Source organism: Chiloscyllium plagiosum, unplaced genomic scaffold (genome assembly GCF_037043375.1).
Source record: "Chiloscyllium plagiosum isolate Xiang-an unplaced genomic scaffold, Cpla_swu_hap1 HiC_scaffold_35, whole genome shotgun sequence".
Taxonomy (NCBI): domain Eukaryota; kingdom Metazoa; phylum Chordata; class Chondrichthyes; order Orectolobiformes; family Hemiscylliidae; genus Chiloscyllium; species Chiloscyllium plagiosum.
In genome coordinates, this window is record NW_028270173.1 from 24595703 (window position 1) to 24611990 (window position 16288).

At 45.4% G+C, this 16288-nt stretch overlaps 1 protein-coding gene and 1 pseudogene across 3 annotated transcripts in view; both read right to left on the reverse strand.

Annotated features, from left to right (window-relative positions):
- The window catches only part of LOC122541261 (hepatic and glial cell adhesion molecule-like), a 47908-nt pseudogene extending 47521 nt beyond the window's left edge, over window positions 1-387 (reverse strand). Inside the window, exon 1 of the transcript XR_015752979.1 lies at window positions 285-387. The product of XR_015752979.1 is annotated as a hepatic and glial cell adhesion molecule-like (transcript). The remainder of the gene's footprint in view (window positions 1-284) is intronic.
- A 9323-nt stretch (window positions 388-9710) lies between these two features.
- Window positions 9711-16288, reverse strand: part of LOC122541382 (uncharacterized) — a 42515-nt gene continuing 35937 nt past the window's right edge. For both annotated transcript variants that reach the window (XM_087979390.1, XM_087979389.1), the window contains exons 8-11: window positions 16043-16117; window positions 12006-12113; window positions 10836-10912; window positions 9711-10162 (exon numbers count right to left, since the gene is read on the reverse strand). In XM_087979390.1, the coding sequence (XP_087835516.1) occupies window positions 10109-10162; window positions 10836-10912; window positions 12006-12113; window positions 16043-16117 (314 nt within the window). In that variant the 3' untranslated portion in view covers window positions 9711-10108. The remainder of the gene's footprint in view (window positions 10163-10835; window positions 10913-12005; window positions 12114-16042; window positions 16118-16288) is intronic.

Genomic DNA, 16288 nt, shown 5'->3' on the forward strand with positions numbered 1-16288 from the left:
AGGCACCACTTCCTTGAGAAGTCCATTCACTAACAACTCTCAATGCAAAACCAAAGTTGCCCCTTATTCCACTCACCTTCAAAATCTGTCTCCCCAGGGGAAAGCCATCTGCTTTTCACCTTATCCTCATGGTTTTGCCAACCTCTGTTTAAGGTCACATCTAAACTTCTTACACCGCAGGGACTAACAGGAGAAAACCCAGCTCAGATCCCCATCCCCCCATATCCCCAAATCCCCCCATCCCCAGAACCAGCCCTGGTTTTAAGCCGATTTCCCCGGCTCACCTTCCGTGTCGAGGGGCCGGAGAAGGAGAAATCCCGAGAAGAGGAGAGCAGCCGGCAGCACCCATCGGGAACTCATCCGGAGGGACACCTCTAGCGCCGCCATCCCCGGCCCCGGAAGCTCCCGGAGCCGGCCAATTCCAATTTCAAGGCGAGGTTGGGTTGGAGATCCCTCCCTCCCCGAGTCCAGATCCGCCCCAAACCCACCAACTTGACTGTGGGCCAATTGAAAGTTGTTGCAAAAGCGGATGGTGTCGTTTTGAATTGTTCGAGCCCAAAAAGGAGAGGCACAAAGTCAGGGAAAGCTTTATTTTCTACTATTGTCTGCCAAATTGCGGACAACCTGTAGTTGCACTAATTATTTCTCGTAACCCACTGGTATAGTTGGTGCTTGACTTGAAGTCTGATTGAGGAAGCCTGATGGTATGGTGGCTTAGTGGTTAGCACCGCTGCCTCACAGTGCCAGGGACCCCGGTTCTGATTCCAATCTTGGGCGACTGTCTGTGTGGAGTTTGCACATTCTCCCTCTGTCTATGATTGCATAACCTCAAACAAAAAGACTGAAAAGGAAGGGATGTATGGAATGAGGTGCCCGAGGGAGTGGTGGAGGCCGGTACAATTGCAACATTGAAAAGGCAGCCGGATGGGTATATGAAGGGGAAGGGTTTGGAGGGATATGGGCTGGGTGCTGGCAAATGAGACTAGATTAAAAATCACACAACACCAGGTTATAGTCCAACAGGTTTAATTGGAAGAACACACCTGATGAAGGAGCGTCGCTCCAAAAGCTAGTGCTTCCAATTAAACCTGTTGGACTATAACCTGGTGTTGTGTGATTTTTAACTTTGTACACCCAGTCCAACACCGGCATCTCCAAATCGAGACTAGATTAGGTTAGGATATCTGGCCGAATTGGACCGAGAGGTCTGTTTCCGTGCTGCGTATCTCTGTGACTCGAAGTGATAATGAGACGCTGGTTATCCAAGCCTCCTCCCAGGAGGAGCTGTGCTCCCACAGGCGGATTTGTGATTTCTCCTTCCAGGGAAGGGATGAAAAACAGAAAGCTTTAGCCGTGAGCTCAGTGTGTTCATGGTCTGACATTCCAGTGAGTGAGAGCGATTTGAGCAGCCTCTTTATTATCCTGCACCTCCACTCTCCTTTTTCTTATTCCTTTTGTTAAATTTCCTTAGCACTGCTGCCTCACAGCGCCAGAGACCCGGGTTCAATTCCCGCCTCAGGCGACTGTCTGTGTGGAGTTTGCACATTCTCCCCGTGTCTGCGTGGGTTTCCTCCGGGTGCTCCGGTTTCCTCCCACAGTCCAAAGAAGTGCAGATTAGGGTGAATTGGCCATGCTCAATTGCCCGTAGTGTTAGGTGAAGGGGTAAGTGTAGGGGTATGGGTGTATTGCGGGTCGGTGTGGACTTGTTGGGCCGAAGGGCCTGTTTCCACACTGTAGGGAATCTAATCTAATTTAATCTAATTGAACCTCCCCCTTTCTTCATTGAAAGCCCTATGTAAGACCTTAGCTCCATTCTACTGTGCCCTGTGTCACCCTATGGTCTTGTGCTCCCAGCTTTATACATACAGCAGGTATTGCTTCCCATACCTCAGCAGATCACCCTGACGTCTTGTGTTTGTAACTGTTAAAATATTCCTGCTGATGGGGTGCAGATTCCCCAACTACAGAGATCTGCAAAACCTTAAAATCATACCAGTTTTGACCACTCTCATTGACATCCGTGTACAAGTGCGAGCGTTTCATTTAACTCCCTCCTACACATGCCCCTGGAGTAGACTGATGGGGCGGTGATTGGCCAGATTGGATTTTTACAATTGTCGGGTAGATGCCAGTGTTGTAAGATGTACTGGAGCAGCTTGGGTAGGGGTGTGACAAGTCATGGCTCATAGCCCTTGCAGTATTCCGTGTTTCCAACCAGTTTTGATATCACATGGAGTCAAGCCAAGTGGCTGAAGATTGGCATCTGTAATGCTAGGTTTCACTGGAAGAGACTGAATTCCCTTCTCCCTCACCTCTTCCAACTCTAACCCTCTGCCTTCACCTGAATAATATCTCTGATACCAACCCCAGACACAGACACAAACACGGACACAGACACAGACACGGACACAGACAGACACCCAAATACGCTCTCTCACACACACACACACACTCTCTCTCACACACACACAAACGCTCTGTCTCTCACACACAAAGACACACTCTCTCACACACGCACATTCTCTCTCTCTCACACAAACACACATACACTCACACACACAAACGCTCTGTCTCTCACACACACAGACACACACGCTTGCACACACAAAGACACACTCTCTCACACACGCACATTCTCTCTCTCTCTCACACACACACACTACTATACAATAGAGATCCCTTGGTTTGTAGCAAAATTTGGCAGTTAAAAATTCTCGGTGTTTCCTTTCTGCAAAAGGCGAGCTGCCCAACAGCCATCAACAGCACAGTCGGTTGAAAAGTTATGACTGTTCTTCACAGACTGTTCTTTCAAATCTGAAACGTTTAGAACTCTTGAAAGCAAGTAGTAACATCATTTTCTTTTACCAGCCTGGATAGCTGAATTATATTTTTTTTAGAAAAGCATAAAATTCAAAACACATCAAGTGCTGGAAACCGAAATTAAAAACACAAATGGTCAGAAAGGAGAATTAAAGGTTAAAAGGTTAATAATGTTGCTGTCCCCACATGATGAATTTGCAACATTTCCTGCTTTTTATTGCTGAGTCATGTTTCTATTTACACAGTCACACAGATACAGACCCTTTGGAAAATGACCGTTTCCCAAACTAAATTAGTTCCATTTTCCTGTGTTTAGTCCATATCCTTCTAAACCTTTCCTATTCATGTTCCTGTCCAAATGTCTTTTAATTATTGTAACTTTACCTCCAACTACCACTTCCTCTGGCAGTTCATTCCACATTAGGTCCACCCTCTGTGTGAAAATGTTCTTCTCTAACCTTAAAATTGTGCCGTCTCCCACTCTGGGGAAAAGACCTTGGCTATTCACCTTATCTCCACCCCCTCATGATTTTATAAACCTCAGGTCAGCCCCTAAGCTCCTAGGCTCCAGTGAAAAAAGACCCAGGCTTTTCAGCCTCTCTTTCAAACTCAAATCATCCAGTCATAGAGTCATAGAGATGTACAGCATGGAAACAGACCCTTCGGTCCAACTTAACCATGCCAACCAGATATCCCAACCCAATCTAGTCCCACCCTGGCAACGTCTTTGTCAATTCTTTCTGCATCCTTCCCAATTTAATATTACCCAGAGGTGTACACAGTATTCCAAAAGTGGACTTGTTGGGCCGAAGGGCCTACAGTTTCCACACTGTAGGGATTCTAATTCTAAAAGATCTTGTAAAACCGCAACATGATCTTTCACTTCCTGTTGTAGTTTTGACTATGATCCCTGATCCTACTTGCAACACGTTTAAGAAACCCTCTGGATTGTTTCTTCCCCTTGGAGACAATCTGCTCTCAGCTCTGGCCAGAGGAGGCACGTGTCTATTTGATAATGGTATCTTTGCATTTCAGTGCAGCTCTGAGCTCTACAAGCACAGTCCTCAGATCAGAGTGTGCACAGCAATTCCAGTAAAGAGCCATTGTCCCTGAAATGTCACGCAGCATAGATTTTCTTGGAATCAGTTTAGCTGCTCGCCTCTGCTCCTCTTGTTTTAGGAACGGGGACGGCAGCTCATTCCTGATACACACCACCGATTCCAGTCAACAGTCACATGCCTCTGCATTATCTCAATCTGTTGCATGCCAAGGTTCTGAATGAGTCATGGTTCATGACACCCACCCCTGCAAGGAAACCAGAGTGTGGATTCATGATATTTCTGACTACTTAAAAGTTCCTACCCGTTCCTGTCATATCTCCTACTCCCCTGAGGATACCCCGATTCCACCCCCCCCCCCCCCCCCACAATTTCTACATCCCAGGATGCATATACTTCTTCATATCCTCCAAATCTCAGGCCTCATTTCCATTAACCCTCCCCAAACCAAGCTCATATCTTCCATCCTCCCTCAAATCTCACAGACTCCTCATAGTTCACCGGTGGCACAGTGGCTCAGTGGTTAGTACTGCTGCCTCATAGTGCCAGGGAGCCGGGTTCGATTCCAGCCTCGGGTGACTTAGGACATACTACTAGAGGTGATGGAAGTCATGAGGATAAAACATTAGCATTAAGGTGCTTTACCTGAATGCTCATTGTATTCGTAACAAAGTAGATGAGTTAACGGCACAAATCATCGTGAATGATGATAATGTGATAGGCATCACAGAGACTTAATTGTAGGGGGTTCAGGACTGGCAGTTAAACATCCAAGGATTTATAACTTATCGAAAAGACAGGGAGGTGGGCCGAGGGGGCAGGGTTGCCTTGTTAGTTATGAATGAAATTAAATCTATGGCACTGAATGACATAGGGTCAAATGATGTGGAGTCTGTGTGGGTGGAGTTGAGGAACCACAAAGGCTAAAAAACATCATGGGAGTTATGTACAGACCTCACAGCAGTGGTCAGGACCAGGGGCGCAAGATATACCGGGAAATAGATAGGGCACGTCAGAAAGGCAAGGTCATGGTGACCATGGGGGACTTCAATATGCAGGTGGACTGGGTGAATAATGTTGCCAATGGATCCAAAGAAAGGGATTTAATGGAATGCTTACAGGATGGCTTTTTGGAACAGCTTGTTTTGGAGCCCATAAGGGAGCAGGCTATTCTGGACTAAGTTCTATGTAATGAGCCAGACTTTATAAAGGATCTTAAAGTAAGGGACCACTGAGGAGGCAGTGATCATAATATGGTAGAGTTCAGTCTGCAGTTTGAAAGAGAGAAGGCAAAATCAGATGTAATGGTGTTACAGTTAAACAAAGGTAATTATGAGGGAATGAGAGAAAATCGACTGTAAGCAGAGCCTAGTGGAGAAGTCAGTAGAGCAACAATGGCAGGACTTTCTGGGTTTAATTGAGGACAAAGTACAGAAGTTCATCCCAAGGAAAAGAAAGATTATCCGGGGTGGGGGGGGGGGGGGGGGGGGGGGGGTAGGGGGCGGTGGGTGGGGGATTAGACAGCCATGATTAACAAAGGAACTCAGGAAATGTAACATAGACTAAGAGAGAGCCTACAAAGTGGCCAAGAGCAGTGGAAAATCAGAACATTGGGAAGACTACAAAAACAAACAGAGGATAACAAAGGGAGAAATAAGGAAGGAGAGGATCAAATATTAAGGTAAGCTAGCCAGTAATATTAGAAATGATAGTAAAAGTTTCTTTCAATATGTAAAAAACAAATGAGAGGCAAAAGTAGAAATTGGGTCGCTCCAAATTGATGCAGGAAGGCTAGTGCTGGGAGATAAGGAAATGGCTGAAGAACTTAATAAATACTTTGTGTCAGTCTTCACAGTGGAAGACATGAGTAATATCCCAACAATTAAGGAGATTCAAGGGGCAGAGTTGAGTGTGGTAGCCATTACAAAAGAGAAAGTGCTAGAAAAGCTAAAAGGTCTAAAAATCGACAAATCTCCTGGCCCCGATGAGCTATACCCGAGAGTCCTGAGGGAGGTGGCTGAGGAAATAGCGGAGGCATTGGTTGTGATCTTTCAAAAATCACTGGAGTCAGGGAAAGTCCCAGATGATTGGAAAATCACTGTTGTAACCTCCCTTGTTCAAGAAAGGATCAAGACAAAAGATGTAAAATTATAGGCCAATTGGCCTAACCTCAGTTGTGTTCTAGAATCCATCATTAAGGATGAGATTTCTAAATTCTTGGAAGTGCAGGGTCAGATTAGAACAAGTCAGCATGGATTTAGTAAGGGGAGGTCATGCCTGACAAACCTGTTGGAATTCTTTGAAGAGGTAATAAGTAGATTAGACCAGGGAAACCCAGTGGATGGTATCTACCTAGACTTCCAAAAGGCCTTTGATAAGGTGCCTCACGGGAGGCTGCTGAGTAAGGTGAGGGCCCATGGTGTTTGAGGTGAGCTACTGGCATGGATTGAGGATTGGCTGTCTAACAGAAAGCAGAGAGTTAGGATAAAAGATTCTTTTTCATAGTGGCGTAGGGTGGTGAGGGAGCGGCGGTGGAGGAGGCCAAGGACCTGTATGTCCTCGGCAGAGTGGGAGGGAGAGTTGAAATTTTCAGCCACGTTGTGGTGGGGTTGATTGGTCTGGGTGTTCTGGAGATGTTACCTCACCACCCGACGCCTGGAGGAAGAACGCCTCATCTTCCGCCTTGGAACCCTTCAGCCCTAGGGCATCAATGTGGACTTCACCAGTTTCCTCATTTCCCCTCCCCCCACCTTACCCCAGTTCCAACCTTCCAGCTCAGCACTATCCTCATGACCTGTCCGACCTGCCAATCTCCCTTCCCACCTATCCACTCCACCCTCCTCTCTGACCTATCACCTTCACCCCCACCTCCATCCACCTACTGCACTCTCAGCTCCCTTCTCCCCAGCCCCACACATCCTCCTATTTATCTCTGCACCCCTGAGGCTTCCAGCCTCATTCCTGATGAAGGACCCCTGCCCGAAACATCGATTTTCCTGCTCCTTGGATGCTGTGCATTTCCAGCACCACTCTGATCTCCAGCATCTGCATCTCCTCACTTTCGCCTGACAGGGTTTATTTTCATCCCGAACTCACCTCATAAACAACCGATCCCACAGCTTAGGCAACTCTCTCTTGTGGAGAAAGTGAGGTCTGCAGATGCTGGAGATCAGAGCTGAAAATGTGTTGCTGGAAGAGCGCAGCAGGTCAGGCAGCATCCAGGGAACAGGAGAATCGACATTTCGGGCATAAGCCCTTCTTCTCTCTTGTCCAATGTAGCCTGATTCTTCCACTCCACATAACTGGAACTACTCAGCATTTCTGGGATATCTCTGGGATACCCTGGGATCCCTGACACGCGTGCAAAAACAAGGGCCATTGTGCACCCAGGTCAAGCACAGTCAGACTAGAACTGTACTTGTAATATTTGCCCTGGACAAGACTGGTTAAGGGGGTGGGGGTTTACTGTTCCACTTTGCAGGCAGTGACCTGGAGTTGCTGGGAGATGGAATGTGCATGGGAGGGATTTCCTCCACCCCTGGGGCACTTGTGAAGGCCACAACATCAGGCATTTGCTGTCTACTCTGAGGTAACCATCCCCACTCTGCCAGGCTAAGTGTCCCTATATTCTCTCTGCTACCCCTCACTCACTCTGTACCTACTACTGCACAAGCCTTCCACCTCGCCCCATGCTGTACCCCTCTCACCATTACACAGATCTTCCCTCACTCACCCCGACCCTGCTACACCACTGACCCTGAATGCGGTCCACCCAGTCACTCACCACCTTTCCCCAACCCGCACCAGCACTAACACTGTGCCTCCCACATTTACTTAACTCGTTTCCTCCTTTTCTCTCATTCCAAGAGAAAGCAGCCCAGAACAGGTTAGAAAGAGTCGTGACGCATGGTGAGCTGCCTGAACTTTGGGGAAAAATAAATCTTGTGCCGAATCCTTTAAAACAGTCAGGAGAGGAGACCTTGAGCTTTTATTCCATGGCCATCTTCGCTCAGAACAAAGAACAACGCAATTCCAATGAAATACAGAGCGTTCACAAGTTATATAGTAAAATATAAGCCCACTGCCCATTAATTACGCAACCTCGGGACAGTTATAAGGTTCCCATACATTGTCCAGACCTACATGTCTTAACGTCTTCAAAACTGAACGTTACCTTACACTCCAAGTTTAGCTGGGCTCGAATAACCAATAAGGGACAGAGAGCAACAACTAATGGCAATGAGGAGCCAAGACAGCTTGCAGCTGCAGGGTCAGGCTTATCGAAGCAGAATGCCTCAGCCAGGTCTCAGACGGCACTATGACCAACAGGCTAGAAATCTTACTGCAAAAATCGCTTTGTGACAAAATGGCAGTTTTGCGTCCATGTTGGTCAGTTCTTCCACACTGAGATTTGCCTCCTTGAGACTGAAATGGAGAGGATTGTTGCTCTGACCACCATAACAGGTGTCTGACCATCCCCAATCCTCTGGATTGATATCACAGGCCACCCTTGACTTGCTTGATGTTTTGAGGCCCTCTGACTAAAGGATGTCTCCCTTGCCATCACTGAGGGCCACTCCCATCTGACTTTGAGCCCCGGTGAGCATTTGGTGGAATTATGCGTCATGTGTTTGCCACGTGGTGACTGGTGACTACCTGACAGGCAGTGACCAACTACCCGGCTTTATGCCTGCGCTCCAACGCAAAGCAACGCAGGAATGAAGGGAGCATCTAGGTGAACAAACTGAGCAGACACCCAAACAAATGTCAGATGTAGTCGAGTCCAGTCCACTTACCTGTCCTGAGCACACAGTATCCTTGCTGGAGCTTTGTAATAATAGGTGCCAGTGAGCCCCAAAGTGCAGCAAGACAGTGCAGAAGTGTATTGTCAATGGTTTGGCAATGTACCACGTTGATATGGACGGGCAGGCACGGGTCGGAGATCAGTGGATGCAGGGCTGCTGCCTGTGGATTGAGGAGACCTTGGTGCCTTTGACCAAGATGTATGGACTTTTTGTTTTGCACACCTTTCCCATCTCTGTTCCACTCGCTCCTCCTCTCTACCCTCATCCTTACCTTTAAGTTTCATTCCCCTCGGAATAAAGGATAGCATTCCAATAGCCTTAATGAGAATGCATCTGGACTATTCCTTACAGTATGCGTCTCCTTATCGAAGGAAGGATATCAAAGTCAAAGAGGAACAGGGGCGCAACAGAGGCTGACCAAACCAATCCCGAGAAAACGGGATTGCCTTTTGAGACAAGAAATTGGATTTGGTATTCCATCGGGTTTCAGAGAATGTAAGGCAATCTCAATAAAACTTACTCATCGTACTCGACAGATGTTTTCCCTGACTGGTCATCACAACAGCAAAGGAGATCATAACAATGGGATAATCTGTTTGAGACTTAGATGAGGAGAAATCTCTTCATTCTAAGGCTGGAGAATCTTTGTAATTGTCTAACCCCTGTGGAAGATTGATCATTGAGCGTGTTCAGGACAGAAGTTGATGAATTTCTGGAGGCTAATAGCATCAAGGATATAAAGATAATGCAGCCAAGTGGCACTGACACAGATTATTAGTGATGATCTGAGTGGTACAGTGAGGTGGGCACGATGGGCCGAATGGCCTACCCAGTGTTTCTAACCAGAATAACCAATCGTTTATACTTAGCTTCAAACAGGCGAGCAAGGGTGAATGACCTCGCCTTCTTTTTAACTCCTTCAGTCGGCCACGACATAGATTTTAAATCCATTTCAGCACAAACCTATACCAGACTAAAATTACAACGTAATTTACGACATCAAAATAAACGAGCACATTCTAAGCTCTTCCTGAGTGAAAGAATGAAGAATTTTATTACCTATTTGACCCAGAGAAAAAGTTCCAACAGCAAGCACACACACAAGCACAGATATAAAGTATCAAAAAAAGTATAAAACAAGTTCAAACAAGAATTAGCAATTTAAAATATCCTTAGAGCCCTTGAAATTTAGGCTTTCGCTGCAGTCCATGCTTATTTTATTGATGACATGATAACATCACATTGCCCAGACTCAGTCTGGAGTCATGTTTAGATCAGACCAAGGAAATATACAGATTTCCTTCCTGCAACGAGCCGCAAGCAAATCAATTTCTCAGTATTTACAGTCGACATTTCAGGTAGTATGTTGATCGTAGTAATGCACCAAGGTTTAAAGTGTTCTTTTGCAGTTATCCCAGATTTAAGTCACTCGTTCGGCGATGGCTGTGCTCCTGGACTTGAGGGTGTTTCCTTCACCTTCTACAGAAAGTCAAAAGTAAATTTATTTAATGTCCGTGAACACCTTTTTAAAAAAATTTAAACGTACACAAAAAAAATGTATAATCGGTTATTAGTCCAACTTCTTCATGTGAATTTTGTTTGACTCTTTTTAAAAGCCAAGTTTTTATCCCTTGGAGATCTCAACCAGATTGATTTGTCACGGTTACGTTGTAAGGAGGTGTAATGTTTGCCCCATCTAACATTAAGAAACATGCTGACTGGGGACCATATTACAATACAGGTGTTTTAATGCAGCATTTCAAAGCATCTCACCTTTTCCTCCACTTGTATCATTTGCGAGACATCATTTGCTGCAATCGGGAAAGGAAAATTGGCAACATGTTCCCACTTTCCTGGCATTCAAAGCTTGTATGTAAACTTACCTGTTTATACTTTGCCTCAAGGATTTGATTAATTCCCCTTTTAAACACTTAATGGAGAGGATAGTTTAAGAGGGATAACTCTCGTAGTCTGTACACCCCTCGGATCAATCGCCTCTCTTCCCGATGAGCTCAGTAGTAACTCCAGCTTTTCCCACCCTCTGAGCAAATGGCAAAATAAAAGGGAATCTTCCACTTGCACCACATTTATGAAAGATTCAGAGCAGAGTTGCCTGTCAAACTGGTCACTGCTACTGGAGTTTAATACTTACAGTATATTGATGCTGATCAGAATCTCCGAAACCGGTACTTGCAGGAGTTCCAGTCAGTTGTTTTACCCATTCGCTACCTGTTGACGTGAATACACAATAAATTATATTGATGTAAAGATTAACTAAGCAAAGGTTTTAAATCTGAAAGGACTGCGGATACTGGAAATCAGAAACAAAAACAGAAATTGCTGGAAAAAACTCAGCAGGTCAGGCAGTGACAGTGGGGAGACAGAGAGAGAGAGAGAGGAGAGTCACCACTTCAGATCCAGTGACTCATCCTCAGATCTGGTGGTGTCGGTTGGTTCAGTTGGCTAACACCAACAACAGGGGGTCGATTCCCACACTGGCTGAGGTTACCACGAAGGACTCTCCCTCCCAACCGCTCTCCCCTCACCTGAGATGTGGAGACCCTCAGGTTACATCACCACCAGTCATCTCTCTCATGATAGTGCAGCCATATGGTGCACAAGGGCTATGGTGACTTCACTCGATCTGTTTAAGGCAGAGTAGACATTACTATTGTGCGGTTAAGGTAAACGCATTGCTTAAAGACAAAACTAACAGTACCAATGAGGAGAGAGAACTACAGTTCACAAGATGGCAGTGAACACAAAATGACTGAACAGCCTTGACAAAGATTATCCAATCTTCCGGACACAAACGAGGCAACTTCAGTAAATGCCACATTCTCAGCTCATATCTGTTTCTAATCAATTAGGTGGACGGTCATGGGCCAGGGCAGCATGGTAGTTAGCACTACTGCCTCACAGCACCAGGGACCTGGGTTTGATTCCAGCCTCGGGCAACTGTCTGTGTGGAGTTTGCACATTCTCCCCGCATCTGCGCGGGTTTCCTCCGGGCGCTCCGGTTTCCTCCCACAGTCCAAAGATGTGCGGGTTAAGTGGATTGGCCGTGCTAAATTGCCCGTAATGTCCACGGATATGCAGGCTAGGTGCGTTAGCCATGGGAAGTGCAGGGGTACAGGGTGTGAGCTCGATGGGCTGAATGGCCTGCTCCCACACTGTAGGGATTCTATGAGGAGTTTGGGATGTTCCAATCTGCACTGCAGATGGTCATCAGGAGATGGCAAAGAGGGAAACCCAGTCAAGAATTCTGCTCACAACAACTGTATGTTCACTATAATAAATCTGAACCAACTTCATTACTTACTTATTGTAAGAGGTAAAAAGATCACAATAACAACAAGATTAATCAATGTCATCACCACAGTCGGAATTATTGTTGATTGTAGAATGGTTGTTGAACCACAATCGCTATCTGTGAACACAGATCAATTAGAATTGAAGTTCCAATCAGGAAATTAGTTGGGAAGCTGATGGAATCTATTCAGAATAAACACAATAAATTCTTGCAACGCTCAGGTCATTAGAAATTTCAATACACTGTTTGGGAAATGTTAGGTGTGACATGAGTTAGCATAGGTCAATCCCACATCAATCTCAAACTAGGATTAGAATAAAGTAATAAGTTTCAGTTATCCGAGTGAGCAACAACCACAAGATTCATTTCTTATTTATTTCCATTCAAGGGAAGTAGTTAGGTTAGGATAGGAAGAATTTTTAAAAATATACAAACACAAAATGCCACTGGCAAACACAGCCATGGGAGCCTCAGGACTGAGCAGTATAGAGGATAGGGGTATAAATTAAAGCCAGGCCCTTTAAGCACCCCTGCTATTTTTGATATGTGAGAATGTTTCATTATTTGAATCGAGTCATCGAGATGTACAGCACGGAAACAGATATCCCAACCCAATCTAGTCCCATTTGTGAGTAATGTACTGTTTGCTTGACTTACAATATTAAGGGAGAGCATGGAGGTGATTTATTGAGACAGAGAATCAATTATGATTGTGTTGCTGAGCCATAGGGAAAGGTTGAATAGGCTGGGGCTGTTTTCCCTAGAGTGTCGGAGACTGAGAGATGACCTTATAGAGGTTTATAAAATCATGGGGGGCATGGATAGGATAAATAGACAAAGTTTTTTCCCTGGGGTCGAGGAGTCCAGAACTAGAGGGCATAGGTTTAGGGTGAGAGGGGAAAGATATAAAAGGGACCTAAGGGGCAACTTTTTCACCCAGAGGGTGGTACGTGTATGGAATGAGCTGCCAGAGGATGTGGTGGAGGCTGGTACAATTACAACATTTAAAAGGCATCTGGATGGGTATATGAATGGAAGGGTTTGGAGGAATATGGGCCGGGTGCTGGCAGGTGGGACTAGATTGGGTTGGGATATCTGGTTGGCTTGGACGGGTTGGACCGAAGGGTCTTTTCCTGTGCTGTACATCTCTATGACTCTGTGACTGGTGGGGTAGGTTTGATGGGCTGAATGGCCTAATCAAGCTCTTATTTTCTATCCTTTGAAGTTCCCAGAGTTGACACCTAGGATGCATAAGGTGAAAATTGAAGCCAAAACATTCAGCTGATGATCTTTCCCATCATTCGTAATGGGTCACATTCAAATATTAGTGTTCGTTTTCAAATAAAAGCCAAATAAGGAAACAAATGTATGAAGTAACCCTCCGAGGAAAGTACCAGAGTGAGAGTATCTCCGGAAATCAACCAACGTTTTCTTCATGGAGATGGGAAAGCTTCACCTCAGCAGGAGGATCACGCGTGCTGTCTTCATTACAAACAAATCTGACACCAATGAAGCAGGAGGTCTGTTCATGACCAGTCAATCACTGACTCCTAATGAGTGGGAATGTGTAGCCAGTAGTAACCAGGTAGACGTTCAACTTCAGAACTTTCTTTCCAGAGTGTCAGTGCAAATGTGTTCTGGCTGGAAGTGTCCATTTTAAATCCAGGTGGGTGCTGCCGCTGTTTCTGTCTGTTCAATGGAATTGGGTTCTGGGCCAGCCCGTAGCTGAACCTGTGTTTGGTTGCTTTCAGGAATCAGCCCGACAGTGGACACTGATGAGGAAAGTCTCTACAACAGCAATCCATTCTCTGCTATTTGAATGGAGGCGAGGGTCAATTTGTCTAAAGTTTGTTTCATTCTCCCTCAGTTAACTGTCAGAGTGAACAGAATTCATTGCACCTGGCATTCCCTGGAACACTTAGAAAACAGTTAAATGAAGGTGCACTGTCCACCTCAGTAGAGATTTAGAGTTGTATTTAGTTGATGAAATTACGCTAATAGAAAGGTTAATAATTAATGTCTTAAAAAATAAACAACATAAATCACCACAGTACAATGACTTGAAATATTAAGCTTATGTTAAATCTGATGACAGTTTATTGTTTATTCTCTCATGGGGCTGGGTAAGCATTTATCGTCTGTCCCTAGTTGCCCCAGGAGAAGTTGGTGGTGAGCTGCCTCCTTGAGCCACTGCAGTCCTTCTGATGTAGGGTGGCCGTTAGGGAGGGAGTTCCAGGATTTTGATCTATATTGAGTTCCTAGCCTTTGAATACATTGGTGTCCACAAACCCCTAGTGGGTTAAGATGAGTGTTTTCCTTTTTTTTTGGCTGAAGGAGAGAGTATTACATTGAAATGTTTACCCTACTCAGGACCCTTCTGACCAGGCACCCAGTCTGGACCCAAGGTGACAACTTAATCTCAGGCATCCCCCGACTGAACTGGCCAAGAGTACACAGGAGTTAAGAGGCCTTCAATTCTTCGTGTAGAAGGGGACTACTGTCAAATGGTTGCCTCCAGATTGAGTGGCCTTACTGCTCTCTTACCTCATCCAACCTTACATTCAATCTGAGTTTTTTGCTTCTTTGATGACAGAATTAACCATGCCTCCAGGGCAGCTCGGTGGCTCAGTGGTTAGCACTGCTGTCTCACAGCACCATGGACCCAGGTTCGATTCCAGCTTCAGGTGGACTGTGTGGATTGGCACGTTCTCTCTGCGTGGGTTTCCTCCGGGTGCTCTGGTTTCCTCTCACAATCTAAAGATGTATCGGTTAGGGTGAATTGGCCATACTAAATTGCCCATGGGTCTCGGTGGGTTACTCTTCGGAGGGTCAGTGTGGACTTTTTGGGCCAAAGGGCCTGTTTCCATGCTGTAGGGAATTTAATCACCTGAACTCCTCATTCCCTGCACCAACCCTCCCCCCCCCACCCCCCGCCTATTGCTTGGTGTCGATGATGACATGACATAGAGCTGTGATTATCGAGAGAGTGGAAAGCCAAGCCTGTCACCCTCTGCTCAGTGTCTTCAGTCCCCAAACCTACACATTTCAGACATGCCTCAACATCAAATGATAAAAAATGTCTCACACGTGGTCAGAAATCGGCTGATGTGACATGCATTGTGAGAAAGTGATCACAGATTAGAAGGACAATGAAAGGCAGATAATCACAACGTGTTAAAGCCAGCTAGATTCAGTCGTATAAGACTTGGGCCGAATTAATTGAATGAAAGTAGGTTAGAGTATAAGGTGGGATCCTTCACAAGTATGTAAATAAACTGATGAAGGGATTAGAAGAAAATCTCTTAAGAAGCTAAAGGCCATTAGGTATCAAGGAATGGGCCACTGGGAATCACTGATGAGAAAGATTGTACACATTCTAAGGAGATGACAGAATGAATACAGAAAATGTTTCCTTCGATGAATGCGGGTTTTCAATGTGAAGAAAAGTTATGGATGTAGGTTTGCTCACTGAACTGGAAGGTTCATTTTCAGACATTTCGTCAACGTAATAGGTAACATCTTCAGTGAGCCTCCGAATGAAGCACCGGTGGTGTAGCCCGCTTTCTATTTATATGTTTGAGTTCCCTAGGGTTGATGATGTCATTTCCTTTGGTGACATCATGTCATGTGGTGACATCATTTCTTGCACTTTTTCTCAGACGGTGGGAAATGGGGTCCAAGTCAAGGTGTTTGTTGATAGAGTTCTGGTTGGAATACCATGTTTCTGGGAATTCACATGCTGTCTCTGTTTGCCTTGTGCTAGGATGGATGTGTTGAAGAAAAGTCACTCAAACATGAAGGGAAAGTTTAGAAGAACTTATAAAGCATGGAAATACCTTGTCACATGGCATGGAAATACCTTGCCATTGCATCTTGATGGGCAACTGTGAGAAATGGCCACATTCAGTAAGGGCAATAGATTTAATTGATTGAGCAAAGAGCAGATGACACTAGTTCAATGGGCTTCAGTGAAAACTTCAATAACTCCTAAAGACACAACTCCTGACGGGATGTTATACTTATTGGTTTTATCAGTCCACACTCACCGGCTTGCTTCATGATTTCTCTGATGAGGATACTTGGCCCACACACTGTGCTGACATTCAGAATACCCTGGCAAACTGGGAACAGGAGGAAGAGAAGAATCATGGAGACAGAAACATACACACACAGATCCTATCCGTTTACAACTGCGCCCCGGAGTACTACAACTGGTCAAGGAAAGCACAGGGGAGAATTTACTGTTCCCGTCACGGTGATGATTGGATCATTTCAGTGTGTGAATCGCATAA